Source organism: Homarus americanus, unplaced genomic scaffold (genome assembly GCF_018991925.1).
Source record: "Homarus americanus isolate GMGI-L3 unplaced genomic scaffold, GMGI_Hamer_2.0 scaffold21314, whole genome shotgun sequence".
In the NCBI taxonomy this organism is placed as follows: Eukaryota; Metazoa; Arthropoda; class Malacostraca; order Decapoda; family Nephropidae; genus Homarus; species Homarus americanus.
The window spans coordinates 2,827,395-2,849,071 of NW_024720811.1; the positions used below are offsets into that span (position 1 = coordinate 2,827,395).

A 21,677-nucleotide genomic window follows, 5' to 3' on the forward strand; every position below is an offset into this window, starting at 1 on the left:
TCCACAGTGTGGTTGTATGTGTTTGTTAATAATTACCCCATGTTGGGTGGTGGACCCATGTAGGTGTTTGTATCAGTATTAGTGTATTGGGAGTAAGGACAAGGAACTGGTCCTGCGATGTAATGTAAGGTGACACCAGTTATTGTGTGCACGGTAAGAGTGTAATATCTGAGTAATTGCTGTTGAGTAAATAAGAAAATAAGTAAATAAGGAATACAGAGTCTGCAATAGGCCCAGGAGTTGAGCCTGGTAGTTATATGTTAATAACATCTATTTTCCCCTTTGATTTTATATTAATAAACTTGTTCTTTGAGAATTTTAGGAGTATTCATTTCTCCCACAGTAGTTACCTTTATTTCCGTCCAAGTGATCTCGATATCAGAATTACACTACCCATGTGCCTAGACCATCGACATGCTACCAAGAAGAACTGTGGTTAGGTAGTACCAAAAATGAACTGAAGTGAGTAGAAGGAACATTTAAAAAGACTAAGACAGGTTGTGGTTTCACCCTTCTTTCCCCTTATCGATCTGGTCAATGAAAAGCCTAACCCAATGCCTAGTCCACTCTGCACTCTACCTAACGAGCTACATGCTGTCCAGAGTGGGTCTAGTGGCAGCGACCCTTAGACATTAAGATTAGATTTAAGTATTCCCCCTTAGGATTAGTGACCCCAGTCTGGCAGTATACAGGAGCCGGTGCATGCCTAGTACTTGCCAACAGTGCGTGACAGAGACGTGACCGATCGCCCAAGCGGCTAACGAGCCGATCAGCGGTGAAGAGGATAAAAGTAAACGTATTACTCAGTCGAATGTTCGTGTGTGGAGCTAGTGGATGCCTGTCCCACTAGAGGTCACAACCTCAGATTAAAGAAACCAGGAGTTCAGAAAATTGTGTGAGCGAACTTTTTTGAAGTAAGAACTGCAAACTCCTGGAATAAATAACTTGCTAGAAAACGTTGTAACGGCACCAAGTGAGAGCTCATGAGCTCATTTAAGACTAGACCATTGGCACATGTACCATACATTCTGGGGCTAGTACAGTCGCTAAAACAACTATCTGTGCAGGTGGAGGTGACTAGTGGCAGCCCTCATATACCAAAAATTATCGACCATGGTGTCATATTGTTTCCCACAAAGTATGCACAGACAGTTGTTTTAGCTACTTACTGTACATGACCAGTACATACCAACAGTGAGTAACAGGTCATTCTGGATGTTATCAAGTGTTCTGGAGTGGGATTAATACGTTGCTCTATAGATGGCAGGTGGTAGAGCCCTCATTAGTGACGTGTATTATCATGTTAAGTAGGCAAACAATGATTACCAAGTTTCCAATGTGTTTTATCTCGGAGAACTGGTGGCGAAAACACCCATATTTAATCTATTTGAAAATCCTACTGCAGATAATTATAATGGTTTTTAAGCAAATAACTTAAGCAATTAACTTAAAAAAAATATTATACGTTAAAACTTAAACTAACACGAAGTACAAACGTTTAACATAAAACATAAACTATCTAAATTTGAGCATTTTACATATTCGCGTGGGTCTTTACCGTAGGATAGTGTTATCTGCAGGTTACAAATTTACTGAGATATTATCTCTCGGTGTTACACCAGGATGGAAGGGTCTTTTAAACTGGCAAAAAAGTAGCCTACATCATAAATTAAGATAAATAGCACTATATAAAGGATATAAAAGTTAGGCATCATAGAACCATTTTCTATAATGAGTCTTATTTCTGTGCCAGAGCCGTCTGTTGGGGAGATAGAAAACGTGTGCGTCGTCTGCTAATGTTTACTAGGAGGCGGCAGTCAGTGACAGTCTGGCAGAGATGGCGGGCAGGGGAGCATGTACCACCGGCTTTGCTGTCTGCATATTTTTAGTCACGTGCGGTGCCACATCTCGTGTGATGAGCCTCGATTCAGAGTAAGTTTCTTTTTTGTTCCCTCATTGTGTTCTTACAGGTCAGGCTTCTAAAAGTATTAATATAGTCTACTCAAATATGCTCATAGTGTCAACTGATCGAATCATGACAGTATGTCAGGTTCGAGACGGATTCATTTTGGGTTTGTTTATAATGGATAAATAGATGAATGTGTAAGTTTGATTTGAAAATATAATAGTTTGTAACAAAAAATCCTAACTGTTGTTTTGTTGGCTTGATAATAATTTGGCCTGGAAGATATTTCTGAAAAAAGTATAGCGAGAACTTTAATCATTTAAAGGTCTGTATTTATTGATGAGTCATGTAAACAACGTAAAGTGATACAGATATTTAAAGATGTCTAGCATAGACGTATTGCATATGTGCTTCTTGTTAATTAAGCTAATATTTAATGATGCGCGTATATATATATATATATATATATATATATATATATATATATATATATATATATATATATATATATATATGTAAATCACCTAGTTCATGTGTAATCTACATCTTCAGGGGTGAGTACAGACTAGGAATTACACGAAAGCGCTTGGGAACTTCGTGTTTTCTTTCTTTCCTTGTGGTTATCAGTATATATATATATATATATATATATATATATATATATATATATATATATATATATATATATATATATATATAATGAGTATGATTAGTACAATATTTTAATATTTATTATTAATGTAATGATCATAATGAATATGATGTGTATGTCGATAATGACTATGTGTATAATGAATATTACTATTATAATACAGTGTGCATGGTGATGAGTATTATGTGCTTAATGAGTATAATAACAATGCGTAGGATGAAGAGAATAATGAATATAATGAGTATGATTAAAATATTGCGCACAACGAGTTGGATTTGGTTAGTATAAAGTATGGTTAGATTAGGACTAGTTTAGGATAGGTTAGGCACACTTTTGCTATCAATTCTGTGTATCCATCCTGGTGGGGTGTAGGCCTAGTGCCTATGACTGCAATTGAAATTCTTCGACAGTGATATCTGAAGCTGATCAATTCTGGAATTATCCAGAGCATTATGGGAATTTCCTAAATGTGCACCATTTTAGGAATTATCGTAATGCCCTGGCCGATTCCAGAATTGTGCTGTGAGTGTTATGAGAATCATTGTCAGTAAGAGAATCCTGCACTAATTTATATACAGGGTATATATATATATATATATATATATATATATATATATATATATATATATATATATATATATATGTGTGTGTATATATATATATAAAAGACAGTTTTAGGCCCTGTAATAGAATTATGTTATTGTACAGTCTCGTTCAAGATTTTTTGATCACTGCTGGAGACAGTGGCAACCCAAGGCCCTTTGTTTACTATAGTATGTGGTAAAACTTATGAATGAATGTAAAAGTGATCGGTGATTGGTTACTTAGTTCCCCATTGCTTAATTAATGGTTGGGCTTTTACAATCACTCATAATTTTTACTACGTGCTATGGTAAAGAAACGGCCTTGAGTTGCCAGCTGTCTCTAGCAGTGTTCCAAGAATCTTGAACAAAACTGTACCAATAACTTCAAATAGAAATGGAAATAAAATATTGCAGTACACAGGAGAGGTTTGTGATAATACTTATGAGTACGTATTGAAAGGTGTTCTATACTTTTATTAATTAATTAAGTATTGAAACAGAATTCAATGAGATTGTCAGGATTTTTAAAGTGTGTTTACTATGGTCTTAAACTGTTTAAAGCCAAGATACAGTACTATACTGTAGTTCTTAATTTTCTTAATTATTTATTTATAGAACTACTGTATTAAGTTTGATGACACAAGCAGTAAATTATATTCAATAATAGGAATTTCTCAAAAAATCCCCCTTCCAGGTTTTAATGGGGTGTTTAGAAAATCTTCCACTAAACCAATTCATGTAATTTTCCCACAAATATCCATGTTGCCCAAACCCCAAAGAATATAATCTAACTTAAATACTGGGAGATTCCACCACTGGAATCTTTATCATATAGTATAATATGAAATGCCAGAAACAGCTGTAGTAGACACAGTTCACTAATAGAATCACCTGTACTTTTTTTTTAATTACATATAAAATACAGTACTGTTGTGTTGGATAATATGTACTGACTTAAACTTTGTTTTCATCTAACATATTTTAGAGTATTGTAATAGATACTGTTCTATGGTGCATTTTGACATTTATGGAATACTGTACTGTACTGTATTCTATTCAGACTGTTTTAAAGAATTGTGATCTGGGACTCACTGGGCTGCACAGTTGTGGGGATGAAGGCAAGTGATTATAGTTTAGTACAGTATCTTTATACAATAATATCATATCTTTTATGAAACATTAGAACACTTTCACACATATATACAGTACTGTATACTGTGAAGCTTCCAAAGTTTAATAATATTAACCCTCTCGGGGGAATTCGACGCAAATTGCATCGCTTAGCACTCCTGTGCTGGCACAACCCCTCCTGCTCACCTGTATCTCACATAGAGAGCATCCCTCCCATAAACTGAAACAAAGGGAACAATGGACCATTGGACCACCTAACTTCCTTCCACTACCTCGTGGCAGATGCATCTTTTAAGTGTGCAATTTGGGTCTGGATCGCTCTACCCAATGTTTATTAAAATGGAAAACCCGTTCCTGTTACCGATGCAGCCAGTCAAAAGACTGCGAGGGGTGAAATTTTCGACCATGGCTCGGAGTACCGGAGGGTTAAATCTGAACTTCATACAAATCCAGTTTGTTTGGAATACATTTACTGTTCCAAGACTTCAATAAGGTGTCTTATTAAACTATTGTCCAGGTAATAATTACATTTTGACACTCGGATAGAAAATTTCATGTCAAATTTTCATGTCAAATGTTTAAGCAAAGGTTTCACATTTCCCAGATATAATGGCACATTCTTCTTTGATTTAAAGACTTAAACACTGTTAATTAAGTATTATTTTATGTTAAATGTAAAGTATTATTTGATGTTAAACTGCAAGAAGTCTACCAATAACATTTTATCCTGGTTCTGAAGATTCATTGGAAAATTATTGTTTAACATTTGAAATTTTGGATTGGCACAGTACTTTGTACGGGTATTTGTTCTTTTTGAAATTTGAGTGAGCTAACACCTTAGTTATTTTATGCTTCTTTTTTTTGTGAATACTTAACACTAATCATTTTTGTACAATTTTTATTTGTTAATTTTGAAATTTTGGTTTAGGTTACACTTAAATTTTGTACATTTTTAAATTGATAATTAGCTCACACTTTTATTTTGTTCAGGCAGTATTACAAGTGTTAATTACCTAGTACAGTTCTGTCTTTTTAACAAAATTTAAGAATTTGTACAACAGTACTGTATAAGATTTTATTCTATAGCCAAAAATGTTTTGTACATTTTATTGCAGCATTTTCTTGTAAATTTTGATGGTACAAAACTGGAGTTTCAGTAAAATTTTGATGGTCCTCTGGTAGCGGTATTGCATTTTTCCCTCACAACTGTGTCCCAGGTTCAATCCCCTGGTTGGATGTGAGAAGGATGTGATCCAGTGTGGCACTCACAGCCATCACAGGTTTTCTTTTGGTACTCCCGTTACTTCCTTTACTAATACAGTACTGTCAATGAAGGCCGTAATTTGGGATACATTTGACACTGGGTCTTCCATCCCTAAGCTCAGGCATTTTACTTTGTTAGACAAAACGTGGGGAATCATTTTAAAGGGATTTTTGCCAACATTGTCTCGGGATCATTGATTGAGGTTTGCAAGTACAGGGAGTTTGAGATTGTAATTATTGTACCATACGTAACAGTAATTTGTCATGCTAGTCCTCACTAACCTGTGCCTGTGAAACATGGTTTCTGGATGATTAGTTAATCTGATTTGTTTAATTATATCATGGTATGTTATTTCTAAGATATTTAATGTTGCTTGTTCATTGGTTGTTCATTCTGTGATTTATGGCTGTTGCTTCAGGAATTAGTTAATCAGGATTCAGCTTCATTCAGATACTGTACTTTTGGGTTCACATATTATTTAATTACTTTGCTGGTTATGTTTGATTTTAGTTCTGATAGCAATATTGGGCTGACTCCCTTCAAGGAATATTGGTTCATGAGCTTCTGATTGGGATTTAATATCCTATATCATACAGTTCTGGAATATACTGTACACTGTATATTGTTTGTTCAGTGCGCTAAGATATTACTGGTAGTTATATTTTATGTATGCATTTTTAATGCCAGGTTCAATGGACCTGCATTTATATTGCAAAGCCAAAATATGAGCTGACTAGTAAACTCAAACACAGCATAGCCCTTGTCATAGTCCAGTCCTTTTTTATATATACATAATTTATTAAATTACTAACCGTTCAGGCAATTGGTCTGTCCAGTGCTAGTAACAAGAGGAAACCGGAGTCCAGGAAACCTATGATGATGGTTGGGTCACACTTGATGATAATCTTCTTCTGTGTGTCCCAACCAAGCAGGACACAAACCCTTGACATATTGCTGAGGGGCTTTTGCTTTTTCTAAAATTAAGATATTTTAATTGTTGTATGGAAGTGTATTCTTCTTGTATAGGATATTTGTAGTGGATATGTAGTATTGAGTCCAAAGTCATTACTGATTCAAATCATTAACCATGGCATCTTATGTTGTTGGGGTTCATTTATGTGTTCATGAAATGTGTTTTAAGTTACTGTTCTTGTGGGGAATCTTGCTGGTCCCTTCTTTCTTTCCATTATCCACAAAGTGGGATTCCGTACTGGTACGGTACTCTCAGCCTTATTATTATTATTATTTTTTTATAGACATGCAGTCTTACAGTCTAAAGTAAACCACTTTTACTTCTTTTAACCATGTAAAGCTTGAAACCAGCTGATCTAATTTTCTACTTCCAAACAAGATTCTGTCTCGTGAAAATCAAACTTGATTCGGGTAAATGAACCTAAACTTGTTTTATCATCTTTATCTACCCAACCTCTTTTATTGAAATAAATTAGAGACCAACAGTTTTCACATCACAATTTAATTGTCCTTTAGCTGTAAACATGACTAAAAACAACCAGATAGATTTTACTATTCAATTAGACATCAGGAGATGTAGCCTCAGCCTACCAGGAGAATCATTTACAAAAATTATGATACATTGGACTGTATTTTCTTAAAAGTGCAAAAAATTATTGACCGTGGTACTGTACATGTAACTGATTTCTACATTGTATTCATCCCCGTGTTGGAGGGTTTGATGCAACCTTCTACCGGTAATCTTTAAGTACAGTACAGTACGTACATTCACTTTTATCATCATATTGATAGATTATAATTTTTTGCTTTATTTGTATAAATACTGTACTGTTACAATGCACTGAGTATTGATGTCAAAACTTTTATGGTGATAACTATGCCTATCTTGATGAGCATTTTTTTCCCCTCTTCATCCTTTTCTTTTTTTCAGTACCCCCGTACATGTTCTTTGATCCCCAATTGATATGTTTGTATACAGGTATTTGTCTGGCTGTCCACAAATATGAATGTCTACAGTAAAAAGCATGCAAATCAACTCGTTAAACAATTTTCAATAGATTTTCAATTAAACTTGGTACAAATACAACAGTGTGCAGTATGGTACAGTGCAGTACAGTACAGTATATATACTTACAGTTCTGTATATGGCTGGATGATATTACATACATACATGTGCCAAGTTGGATCCACTTTGATAACTTGTAGCAGAATCATGGCACCTACAGGGTAGTCTAATAAGCTGCTGCAGGGGGGCAGAGTTGTGTTAGGTAACTCTTCTCATTTTTTTTCAAGTGCAGTATTTTGCAAATTTTGTGAAAACTTGCCAGTAGGGGAAGTTACCATTAATTTTTGTTGACTCTTCTTCATATTTAATTTTCCCACTCCACAGGTCATTCAGCAAACTAAGCAACAACATTGAAAGCTGGATAAATGGACTACATGCAATGACAAGCCATGCACAAGTTCTTAAGAGGGTAAGTTAATATTCTCTACAACTATTGTACTGTACTAGCTATGTGAGGATAAGTTATTAGAGATAAATGATTATGCAGGTAAAAATCTAAATACCCCTGTACCATATATTCAGTGCTGCATAGTATATTGCCCTTATTTGGGGTATTTATTTTTTCACCCTGAGGAAATTGTTTTGAATATGTTAGTGAACCTCAGACCAATTTTCTTCAGATTTGGAGTACATTTTTTAGCTTCATAATAATGTGGTACACAGTACTCTACAGTACTGTACTGTACTTGTACAATAGTGTTTTTCTGTAGGTGTGACCCCAAAAATGTTTCACTTAAGTGTTGTAAAATACCTTTTTCATATACTGTACAGTACAGTATATACTGTACATGTACCATACTTTTTTCTGAGCATAATCTCAACAACATCTCAACCTGCATATTTAAAGTTTGGTACATACATCACACTGGGCTACCTTTAGATGGTGTTACCCACTGATAACAGTTTTGGGAGCTATTGCTCTTGTTAGTGCTATTGTTAAGGTCATTATTTCTGAACCGATTGGCATCATGTGATGTGCTTCATTGTTCCAGGATTATGTTGGATTTGATGTCAGTTTTTATATTCTTTTTGATTGTTTTTAAAATTACAGGCTGTAAATGGGATCTCAAGAATGTTTGACTAATGTCACCTGGGTTATATAAAAGAATTTATTCATTTGAACCTGTCCATCTATCTGTCTGAATACTGTATTTTTCTTATTCAAATTTAACAGCAATATTATGCAAAACATAACCAGCTTAGAGCAATCAAATATATTAGCCTTCTTTATATGCAACCTAAGATTTCCTTTTTTGTAGAATAAGCAAAGGTCTTTTCTGAGTGTGTGAACATTACAATCATGATAGTGGCAAGAATAATATCAAATGGGAGACTCAGAGAAGTGAGAAAATGTTACAAAGTTGACAAATTGAGGATAAAGAATGTGGCTGAATTATCTAAAGAAATGATTGAGATAAAGTGGTGTCATGTTAACAAGGGTGAAATAGAGATGAAGAGGAATGATGTTATTGAAAATGCAGTTGAGGTGTGTTGGAATAGGATATTAGAAATTACAGTATAAACAAGAAGAGGGAACGATGGGAGGGGAGGCTGGCAGTCCTGATCAAAGAGAAAGAAGGGAGGAGTATAGAGAAATTAAAGGGAAAACGAAGACGCTTTTAATTGAATGAAACAGAGGAGCAGATGAAAGGTAGTCGCAAGGATTTAAAGAAGACAAGAAGTTATTCTGGAGTAAACTGAATGAGGTAGAAAACTAAGAGAACAAATGTAAATGTGACTTAAAGAATAAATGAGGATATACTGCACAGTGTAACGTGGACAAAAGATGAAGTAAAAGAGAGATGTGGCGAATCTCTTAAACCACTGCTAGAGAGAGAGAGACGGAGCGTGACAGGCTCTATGCTTAACCCCTTCACCATGCAGACACCACTTAATATTTTGTTTGGCTAATGCCAGGTGATTTAATTCAGCACAGATGGGAGCCCATGTACAAGGGGTTAAGAATGTTAAGGCATCAGGAGTGAAGGTAGGAGGTGAGAATAATGAAAGAATGGATGAAGAGGAAAATATACCAAGTACATGGCTGAGTGCATGCATAGTTCTCTGTGAAATAGGAAAAAATACCAGAGTTACAAGCTAATAAGGCTTTTAAGCATACTAAGGTTAGTGCATGTTAAAAGTTATTTATGAAATTTAAAAAAGTCACATGAGCCACTTTTTTAGTTGCAATATTAGACACTACAATATATATACTGTATATATATATATATATATATATATATATATATATATATATATATATATATAAAAAAAAAATATATATATATATATATATATATATATATATATATATATATATATATATATATATATATATATATATATATATATATATATATATATATATATATATATATATATATATATATATATATATATCTCCAAAGTATCAACTGAAGATCCTCCCCAGGCTAGATTACCCCCAAAACCCCCCCCCCAAAAAAAAAAAAAAAAAAAAAAAAAAAACAAAAAACAACAAACCAAAAAAAACACTATACATATATTCAGATGTACAGTATACTGTAGTCCAATGGGGCAACATATCTGACATAATATTTTAACAGGAGACATTATCCTTGATCAAGTTTTTCACATATTGATCCCCAATGTGTTCTTCATCCGTATTAAAGGGCAGTTAGAGTTTTGTGCCTTCTATATTTCTGTTCGTGTTGAAAACTAAATGTTTGTTGGTCGATATTATAATTTATTGAACAAATTACATCGCTGTATTGTATTACAATAACTCATCAAGAGGTTGTCGTTCTGCATTATTAACCAGAGAGGGGAAAGCCTGTTCCAATAATTCCATAGTTGGGAGGCTTACACACAGTTTCCTCAAGACATCTGTCAAAACAGCACTTATCATCACCAGGGCAGTTACCATCATGAGCACAGGTCTGAGGTCCTGTGAAGACTCTTACTGGTGGACAGACATCGCGAACTGGAGGACATCCTCCAATCTTTGTAATTACTGGATCTGGGGCAGTTCTTTCATCCTCACAACAAAAAACTCTATTTTCGGGTGTTTTACACCAGTAACGACAGGAAGCAGGAGCCTGAAATTGTGGGATTGAAGACACCGCGACCACCAGTGTCATCACTGCAACACACACTACCTTCATCTGCAATTGAAAAGTACAGTGGGAATTAATCGAAAGAAAAAACATATTTGTGCTAAGTAGTGCCGGATTTTGGCCTGTGGGGCCCTATGTAGACCATGATTACTCTGAAACATAAGTAAAACGCATTTAAAAATACATAGGCTTACCCTAGGCCTAAAATATGGGAAATTTATTTTTACCTTGAATCTCTGAGTAAGCAACAGCGGATCCTAGCATGTATTCCCCTCCCCCTTCCAAAGGTTGCCAACTATTGTACTTACAACAACGGAAAACTTAACTATCCAGTGACGTAATAAAAATATTGTATGTATACCTAAAGAAACTATCCTTTTATGCTTTCTTTTCTATATTTAAAGTTGTGGCCAGTACAACTGTTTCGCCTTAATAAGTAAGAGCGAAAAGTATTTCAGCATTCAAATATATCGTAACTTTTTAAATTAAAATAACTTATTTTCGTCCAAGAAGTTGTGGGTGGGGAACCTGGAGAGCACAGAGAGCCCACCCAGTTGTGGGGGCTGGGATGGGGGAGGGGTATCTGTAAGCCCCTCCCTCCCAGAATTTTTTTTTTTAATTTGATCAGTATCATGGGCACTTTGAGGCCATGTGCACTTGACATTAGGAGATATTCTGAGGTCAATAGTAATTACTTTTTACCAGTGCCGGATTTAGACCTGTGGAGGCCCCCCTCATTATAACTACCCAAGAGGGTGGGGTGGCGAGTGAAGCAAGCCTAAACATCTGGGAGTTCCGGGGGGCTGTAAGGGGAAAATTTTGAAATTTGAACACTTCTTTGGAGAATTTTGAAGCCATATGCAGTTATATTGAGGAAATTAGAACATTGAGAAATTTTTAATTAACTGTATATTTATTGATAGTGTACAAATTCCCAACACACACACACACACACAAAAGTGAGACATGACTGGAGTCATTCATGTGGTTTCAAGTCGACCAGCCCTGATATAGCTACTACCGCACATGTCAAAAATTTTCAAGAGACTTCACAGAAAAGAATATATTATTAGTTATTACAGAGAGATGATTCTTTGCATTATTAATCAGATAAACCTCTACTCAAATAATGGTTCTGTCCAAGAATGCATGTATAGGCTTCTTTAAGTCCAAGGTCAGATAGATTCAGAATAAGTATTAACTCAACTATAAATAAAATTGAAATTTTGCATCCAATAGTAAAACAAATAAACAATTTAATGAATTTGATAAAATTATAACAAAAGTATGAACATGTTGGAAAAACAAGAATTTTAATAAAAATAACTGCCATCGACCATGGATAATGGATATATTGAACACAAACATTGATCACTTGCAAAATAGAAAATAAACATTACCTTTATTTACAGACCAGGCACTTTACGTGACCTGGCCGCTGCAAAGTTTTTGATCAGTTTTTCGAAGTCAATCTCTCTGAGGATGTCATATTCTATACTCATCAAAGCCAGGTGGCTGAGCCTATCATGACACATTGTAGTACGAAGTCTGTTTTTAATAACTTCATTTTACTGAAAGAACGTTCACCAGAACAATTTGTGACCATGAGCACCAAGTACATCAGTAGTATTATTTCAACATTTGGAAATGTATCTACAACTTTCTTGTCTATCAACAGCTTGTAAAGGTAATGTGCCATCCCTTTCTCATCATCTTCGTCTTCAAGAAATTGAGTGAAGAATGCTGTAAACTGAACAAGTTCAACTCCAGGTGTTTGATCCAAATCATTTTTGTACTCAGCAACCAATTTTGCTGCAGCTGCTTCAATTTCGTCACAATTCATTGACTCCAGTTTAGACAAGAACGCTTCTTGCTGAACATAGTTTTACGTGATGGAATAGATAAACATGAATTTTAAAGAATGAAAATAAAAATAATCCAAATGAATAAACAAATAAATAAAATATTGTAATATGTGGAGGCCCCTGGGCAGCTGCCCACTTTGTCCACTCCTGAATCCGGCCCTGCTTTTTACTATACAAAAACGCCTGAGTAGAAAACTGCATTAAAGAAAAGGTATTGGCATCTTCTGATGAAAAGGGGGGGTCCGGACCCCCGGCCCTGGATCCGCTCATATTTGCTACTTATAAAAGGCTTTAATTTTGTCAGCATGCAGTACTGTATAAAGGAGACTTATACAGTGTCTTTAATACAGTGTAAGCGTTTTAAATTTAATAAAATTGTGTTTTATGCTGTTAAGACTGCCATGTTCATCAGCCTGTTAAACTTAATACTATATCTGTTTCCTTTTAGTTATATTGTTTCGTAAGTCCCGACCAAACACAACCTATTTAGTTCGTTTTCTCAGATTGGTATTTTTTTAAGTGCTTCAACAGCCCGGGCCAGTAGGCTCCAAACAATTACAGTATTCGTATCTTGCAACAGACAACTTTTAAAGCTGGGGCGGTAGAAAGCGACTGTATTGCCATTTAATTTAAAGGTTAAATATTTTAGTCGTAACTCGATTCCAGTTTAATTTATTTTTATATATCGTGATGGTGTAAAAGCCGTCTTACGGATCTTCGGAAATATGTTCGTGTTCCCCATGTTAATTTAGGTTAATCTCATTCACCATCATTTGTTCGTGTTTAACTCCAAGCGTGAATGTTAATTTTTGGCCTTCCTGAACCTATCTCCATTGATAGTTGACTATATGCGCGTCCGGCATATATATGAAAAAAAAAGAGGAACGATGAAATATGTAAAACTTGGTGGGTCTTTCCTTAGACTTTGTAATAGTGATCGCCACAGACGACTGTTAGAACCAAGATATATTGTAACTGGACGTGTGGGTAGTTGATGTACATTCAGGGAAAAGTGTTTCTAAGTCCCTGTGATATCCCCAGTCAAGATGTGGCAGAGTCCGTAGTAGATATGGGTGGGGATTCGACTAATGTCTCGTGAAACACGCTTCGAGTCATCCCTTGCAGTCGTATATGGATTCATGCGTGATACGTACAGTATCTTGACTGGGGATATCTCAAGGGGGGATAGAAACGTCATTCCCTGACTGTACCAGTCATGAATTGTGTTGATATGTATCAACAGTAATTCAATACTCCCACACTGAATAATTACCATATGAAACTATAATCCTGTAATGGTAACCTCACACCCCCCACCCCCCACACACATGATGAGGAGACATTTATACTGAAATATCAAGAAACTAAATACGGAAACAAATAGGGATGCTCACCTTGCTACTCTTAGCGCTCAGCTCCAACTGTGTCCTGTCCTGCTGCTGCCCGACCTTTATAAGGCTCATCCAAGGCCAGGTAGAGGGAGATGTAGGGGGGGTGGAGCGCTCGAGGGCACCTACAGTATGTTGACGGTCACCACTGTTGTAGTCGTCGTGGGTTGGTTAACAACTTTTTATGATATAGTAGCATTATGTATCAACACGTTTATACTTACACTGTTGTTTACTTGATAAATTGTTGACGTAATGTTATTCCTGCTTAGGCTTTGAAGCGCGTAACAATACAGTAATTACACTCGTCCATCAACTTACTTTAGTAAGTTGGGAGGCAAGATGCGTAAGGAGACGGCAGTTTACTAATAACGCACAAAAGCAACATAAAGCGCTTCAAAAATCATGCGGCAATATGTCACGTGGGTTATCACGAATAGGTGGAAAAATATGAGAAAATTGATAAACCAAACTTTCTTTCATATACACCATTGCTGGGCGATTACTAATGAGTAAGGCGTCCGAGTGAATCCGTCGTGTGGGGGCGTGTTTGACTCTTGTCTACTTGGCTCTGGTGCCTCACCACACGCATAAATACCGAGTTTTTGTATTGTTATATATTCAGGTGTATCAACCATAGTGGTGTGAGGGCCATTTTACCCGGCTAGCCTCACCTGTTGGGACATGTGACTCCTAGCTCACGTGGCAAGTTCCTGCCGAGGAGTTCCTGGTTGACCATCGCCACACGTATTAATACTGCTGAAGGTTGAGAGCTTACAGTACAATATGTGTAATAAATATTTTATTTTACCTTTAAGATAAGAGTTAAGTAGGGACACATACTTGACAATAAGTTTTTGAGCCTGGTATAATTATGGTCATTGGTTTACTTAATGGAAATTAAAAATGCGTGTTTGAACTTTTTGGCGATAACTATAACCTGTAAATTGTAATATATTTTGTTTAAATAACTGAAAGGATAGACTGTTTTGCCTGAGAAGTGAACGGCAGTTTAGCTGCCTGTCACTGATAACAATGTTTGATGGCTACATGACAGACAAGAAATACATTCCCTGACATTAAAACTTTCCCAACCTAACATACTTCAGGTAATAGCTGATGTTAAGTGACGTCTTAAATGAGACAGATCAAAGCTAACCATGTACAGTGTAATTTTCATTAGATTATAACGATGAAAATACCCCCAAAAATCTATAATAATAATAATAATAATAATAATAATAATAATAATAATAATAATAATAATAATAATAATAATAATAATAATTAACGGTTTATTGAAAGAGCTTGGCAGCCAGAAGGCTGAAAATATACAGTTACATATTTGGGGAGTGGGTTTCGAATTGCAAATAATATACAAGTAACATAAGTGATACAAATAAGATATATAATAACTAGATGGGGAAAAGCTCAAACTACATTTCATTTCAACATAGTGACAGTGCAAGGAGTAGTGTTTACTGGGAGTGAATACACTGGTTTATTACAAGTTATTGATAATTTTTACAATGGTTGGGACTGGGCTGTTCTTATAGCGATCAGTTCGTGCACGTATGGGCTGGATGCGGTTGTGGTGTCGAACAGCAATTCTCGGGCTAGGGATCTCAGGTGGTAGTAGGAGCCGGTGTCGAGGATGGTGTAGAAGCTTCTTACCAAATTTGCAGATGAGGTCGTGGTGATGGTCAGTGAGAGTTGAAAGGGTCAGTGTGTTGAGCGCTTCTTGATATGTGGAGTAGGAAGGGGAGAGAATAATCTTGCATGCCCTCTTTTGCACTTTTTCTAGGTGTTTACGTTGTGTGGCATTTAGGGAGGAAGACCAGGTGGGGGAGGCATGGGTGAGCTTGGGAAGTATGAATGTTGTGTAAACACTGAGGAGCTCGGTACTGTGGGGAGCAGGTTACGTCTAGGAGGAGCGAGCTGTTGGTTACATAAGACGCTGTCGTGGAGGCCTCCAGCAATACTCTGGACTTGCCGACTCCTCCCCCGGTGCTCGGGGACTAGTGTGATGTCGGAGGGGGTACCTTCGTCACGTTGGTGTGGGCTGACTACTTTTTTTACTTTTTACTTTTATCCTCTTCGCCACTGATCGGCTTGTTAGCCGCTTGGGCGATCGGTCACGTCTCTTTTCCTTTATATTCTTCACCAAAAGGTCGGCTCGCTAGCCGCCCGGGCGATCGGTCACGTCTCTGTCACGCACTGTTGGCAAATACTGGGCATGCACCGGCTCCTGAATGTACCTGAACCCGCTAAATAGTTGTTCTCTGAGACTTGGGAGAATGTTATAGATCACTTTTATTCGCAGTAGGAGGAACAACCCTCTCTGAAAAAAGTGCCCGTGATTTTTTTATTTTTTTATTTTTTTATTTATGTATTTTTAATTTTCATGGTTGAAGTCCTTTATACCCGAGGTATGCATGTAAACGGATTAGTGGCTTGAATCGTTTCTGGATTTTTGACCAGTCAAAATACAGAACACTGAATTGAAGTTTCTATGATAAAAGTCAAGTTTAGCCGGTGCAATTAATAGGTTTCCAGTCTTCCTGGGTTATACCTTACGCCCGGTCATCCACCTCGTTAACTCAAGGTGTTTGTGTTAGCGATAACTTCTACAAGTTAAACAAATTCACACTAAGATGATCGCAGCCTCGCAAGGCAGGCCATCCTAGAACCATAACCTGCTGAATCCACTTAATATGACATTTTAAAATGAAATTAACTAAATACAAGAGAATATACACGACTATAATTGACGGAGAAAAACTCATTGATCCCACTGAGGGTGAACGGGTCAGTGTCGAGTAATAATAATAATAATAATAATAATAATTGACGGTTTATTGAAAAAGTTCTGCAGCCCGAAGGCTGAAAATATACATTGGACATAAATGACTTATTACATACATTGGTGGTTTAACAAAAGCCTTCATTAGAGAAAGGTAAAGGAACATACAGTGAACATACAGATTAATGTAGGTGTTGAACAGCAAAAACGTAGTGTAGTAACTCCCTCCCAGATGGTGTTAGGAGGGACCTCACGTGGTGTAGTAGTTCCCTCACAGATGGTGTTATGAGGGGCCTCACGTGGTGTAGTAATTCCCTCACAGATGGTGTTATGAGGGGCCTCACGTGGTGTAGTAATTCCCTCACAGATGGTGTTATGAGGGGCCTCACGTGGTGTAGTAATTCCCTCACAGATGGTGTTATGAGGGGCCTCACGTGGTGTAGTAATTCCCTCACAGATGGTGTTATATGAGTGAGGTGTGGTTCCAGGCCTTCCTATCGTAGACGGATTAACACATCGCTGGTAGTTGGGTCTCACGGGCCGTTATCACTGGGTACCTGGGACCTCACTGTGTGAAAGGTCAACTTGGGTACCACTGTTACTGTTGAGTTGTTCTCACTGACTTAAGCACTGTTCACCACTGTTCACCTCTGTTTAACACTGGTTCCATTTCTTTCCTAAATGAAATAGTAACTTCTGGCGTGAGCTTGCTGATATTCCGGTGGGGAGGAGGGTTCAGGGGAGGGAGTTGGTATGGGCCAACATAACAGTTGACCTGGCTGCTCCGAGAGGAGCGCCAGGTACGTCTTGACCCTTCGTTGTGTTCACCCTTCATCCCTGCTGCATGTTTAAAACACTCTACATGGATAAAGTCTTCCATGTATAGCTCAGAACCTCGTGGAAACACAGTATCAGTACCTAATTTTATCATTTCCGATTTTTTTTCAGCACGCCATAAGCCAAAATTAATCGATTTAATGAAATATATGTTGTCGCTTACTGTGACCATACTGTTAATATGTCGGCCACTACGTCTTCACTGTAAACCAATTGATGTTTATATTCATGTGTTTAAATATTGTTAGGCATTTTATTTTACAAAAGGTCTGTAGGCAATTTGTTTGCCTGTGAGTGTAATGCTCATATTGTTGAGATTGGAAGATGGACAAAAAATTTACTGGACTCGAAAAATACGTGAAAATGACTCACTTGAGTTAAATGTGTTAATATGAATTATTGGAAATGTTACTATATTGGTACTTTGTCAATAAATAAGTTTTTCATCAATTTTCAGAGTTTAGCCATAGGCGAGTCGTTGTCAGACCCTGGGTGTGTACTGTACCTCTCCCTCATGGTCGTGTTCTCTCACCCTACTGAGTGAACAACTAAAGCAGTTACTGGTGTGAATAAAGGCGAATTTTAAGATAACTGTAGTGTGTGTGTGTATGTGTAATAATAATAATAATAAACGGTTTATTAATAGAGTTGCAGCCGGTGGCTGAAAATAAACAAACTTACATTTGATTTAGACATAATGATATGCGTTGAATACATTTACAGGGCTGTACAGTACATAAATCAGGAGTTGTTTATTATTTTAACAGTAGATGGGATGGTGCTGTTCTTACATCTATCAGTGCGGGCTCTTATGGTCTGCATTTTGTTGTAGTGGCAGACTGTGCGAGGTGGGCGGGGGACTGCCGGTGGCAGCAGGTGATGAGGACGGGGCAGTAGTCCACTGCCAAACCTTGCTAGTGCTTGGTGGTGGAGGTCACTGAGGGACGGCATTTCCAGGGTGGAGAGAGTGTTGATGTAGCCGGAGTAGTCTGTGCCGAGCATGATTCTGCAGGCCCTTTTCTGTACCTTCTCTCGCCGACGTTGTTGGGTAGAGTTGAGAGAAAACGACCAGGCTGGTGACGCATACGTTAGTTTGGGGAGAATAAAGGCGTTACAGATAGTCCTCAGCTCTGGCGGGGGTGCCCCAAGTGACCTAAGTCGTCGTAGCATGTAGAGTCGGTACATAAGAACATAAGAACATAAGAATGGAAACTGCAGCGGGCCCTTGGCCCATACTGGGCAGTCCTGTTTCACCCAACCCCTATTGCTCATATGAGCATCCAACCTATGTTTGAAACAACTCAGCGTATTCGAGTTAATGATGATATTTGGTAACTTGTTCCATTCATCCACTACTCTGTTCCCAAACCAGTGTTTACCTATTTCACGCCTAAATCTAAATTTGTCTAATTTAAAACCATTGTTACGAGTTCGCTCCTGGTTGGATAATTTGAGTACCTTTGTAATGTCCCCTTTGTTTAGCCCTGCCTTCCACTTATACACCTCTATCAGGTCGCCCCTCCTCTACGTCTCTCAAGGGAGTGCAAATTAAGATGCTTTAACCTGTCTCTATACTCAAGGTTCCTAATGCCCGGGATTAGTCTTGTCATTCTCCTCTGAATTCTTTCCAAGGATTCTATATCCATTCTGTAATACGGTGACCAGAACTGAACTGCGTAATCCAGGTGTGGTCTCACAAGAGCAAGATACAGTTTTAGGATGACCTCGCTCAGTCTTGTAACTAACACTCCTTTGTATGAACCCAAGTACTTTATTAGCCTTGTTACGAGCAAAAACACATTGTTTACTTGGCTTAAGGTTCTACTTATCATTACTCCTAAATCTCTCTCGCAGTCGGGATTTCTCTATGGCATCGTTGTTCATCTGGTATCTGGTTTCCCTGTTTACATCTCCTATACTGAGTACTTTACATTTGTCTCGTTGAATTTCATCTGCCATTTTTCAGACCATTCGAAAAATTTGTTTAGATCTTCCTGTAGTTTTGCGAGTCCTCGTCAGATTTGATAACACGTCCTATTTTAGTGTCATCAGCAAATTTACTTATGTTGCTGTCTATGCCGATATCTATGTCGTTTATGTATATAATAAACAATAATGGTCCAAGTACTGAGCCTTGGGGAACTCCACTTGTGACGTTGCTCCAATGGGACTTAGTGCCGTTAATGCTCACTCGCTGTTTCCTGTCCTGTAACCACGCCCTAATCCATTTAAGGATGTCACCTTTGATGCCATGAGCTTCTACCTTTCTAATTAGTCTTTCGTGGGGGACTCTGTCGAAGGCTTTACTAAAGTCGAGATATACCACATCATAATTGTGCCCCTCGTCCACCGATTCGAAAACTGATGAAAAGAATGTTAATAGATTAGTTAGGCAAGAACGTCCGCTTGTGAAGCCATGCTGGGAATCATTGATCAATCTGTGCTTCTCCAGGTGATTTCGAATAGAGTTTGAGATGATTGCTTCCAGTAATTTGCCTACTGTTGATGTTAGACTGATTGGGCGGTAGTTAGAGGATAGTGATCTATCCCCCTTCTTGGATAGTGATCTATCCCCCTTCTTGAAAATCGGTATTACATTCGCTATCCTCCAGGATTCTGGTACTACACCTGTTTTAAGGACATGTTAAACAACTTTGCTAAGGGCATACTAAGCTCTTCCTTACATTCCTTTAATACTCTGGCAAATATCTCATCGGGACCAGGTGACTTATTAGGCTTTAGTTTGTCTATTTGCTTACTAACATCGCTACTAGTCACTACTATCTCACTTAATTTGTTTTCTTCACTATCTCTGAATAGAGTCGGTGCCTCGGGTATCATGTTTAAATTTTCGGTGGTGAAAACTGTTGAAAAATATTTATTCAGATTATTGCTCATTTCTCCATCGTTATCAGTTAGCTCGCCGGTATCTGACTGTATTGGCCAACTCTTTTCTCGTGTTTTAGTTTGATACATTTGATAGAATCCCTTGGGGTTTGTCTTCGCCTCCTTTGCTATCCTCAGCTCATTATTCCTCTTTGCTTTCCTTATCTTGGTCTTAACCCTACCGGCCAATACCCTATAATAGTCCCGGAGGTGAATTTCGCCACGCATTTATCCTTCTACCTATAGCCTCCTTTTGGCCAATGATGTTCTTTTAAATAATTACATCCAGTTTAGGGTCATTGTTGTCTGATCTGAGTTTTTGTATGGTATGTTCTGGCCTTTGTGCATATAACTCACTATTTAAATTGTCGAACCTCGCAATCTCAGATCCTCATATCAGGTCCTGTCATTCGTCAGGTCTACGGCCAAGCGCCGACACCCCCTCTCTCAGCTGCCTCTTTAAACTGTCAAAGTTTGCCCTTCTGAAATCTGGTACTTTAGTGGAATTTTCCTTACGTCTGCCCTGAAAATCTAAACCTAAATCGAATTTCTTTGTGATCGCTGTTTGCAAGTTCGTTCCCTACCTCGACATTGCTAATGAGGTTTTCTCTGTTCGACAGAACTAAATCCAGTATATTATTACCCAGTGTGGGTTCGGTTATATGTTGACTTAGGAAACAGTCCTGGATCGTCTCGAGAAAATCCTCTGATTCTGAGTTGCCCGTAAGGTCAGTCCAATCTATTTGGCCAAGGTTAAAGTCGCCTACTATACAGACTTTGTTGTGTATGGAAGCCCTGAGCATTTCATCCCAGATAAGTCGCTCATTGACGTTATCAAGATTGGGGGGTCTATATATTACTCCTGTGATTAATTTTTCCCGACCGTCGCTTAATTCTATCCAAATTGTTTCTGTATTCCTCTCAGTTTTTATTTCCTTATTTATTTCACACTTCAGATTATCCCTAACATAGATTGCTACTCCGCCTCCTTTCCTGGTCTGTCTGTCTGCCTTGATTGTGTTATTTACATGGGCCTGTGTGTGTGTGTGTGTGTGTGTGTGTGTGTGTGTGTGTGTGTGTGTGTGTGTGTGTGTGTGTGTGTGTGTGTGTGTGTGTGTGTGTGTGTGTGTGTGTGTGTGTGTGTGTTGTAAATCAAACGACTTCCATATTTACCCGTTTATAAAGATAGTCATCAGTTGTAGGATCAAAGACCTTCATTTGTTGTTAT

At 37.5% G+C, this 21,677-nt stretch overlaps 1 protein-coding gene across 1 annotated transcript in view; it reads left to right on the forward strand.

Annotated features, from left to right (window-relative positions):
* Nucleotides 1-1,822: 1,822 nt before the first annotated feature.
* The window catches only part of LOC121861233 (voltage-dependent calcium channel subunit alpha-2/delta-2-like), a 204,252-nt gene continuing 184,397 nt past the window's right edge, over nt 1,823-21,677 (forward strand). The window contains exons 1-2 of the mRNA XM_042358883.1: nt 1,823-1,932; nt 7,900-7,984. Coding sequence (XP_042214817.1) covers nt 1,838-1,932; nt 7,900-7,984 — 180 coding nt within the window. The 5' untranslated portion in view covers nt 1,823-1,837. The remainder of the gene's footprint in view (nt 1,933-7,899; nt 7,985-21,677) is intronic.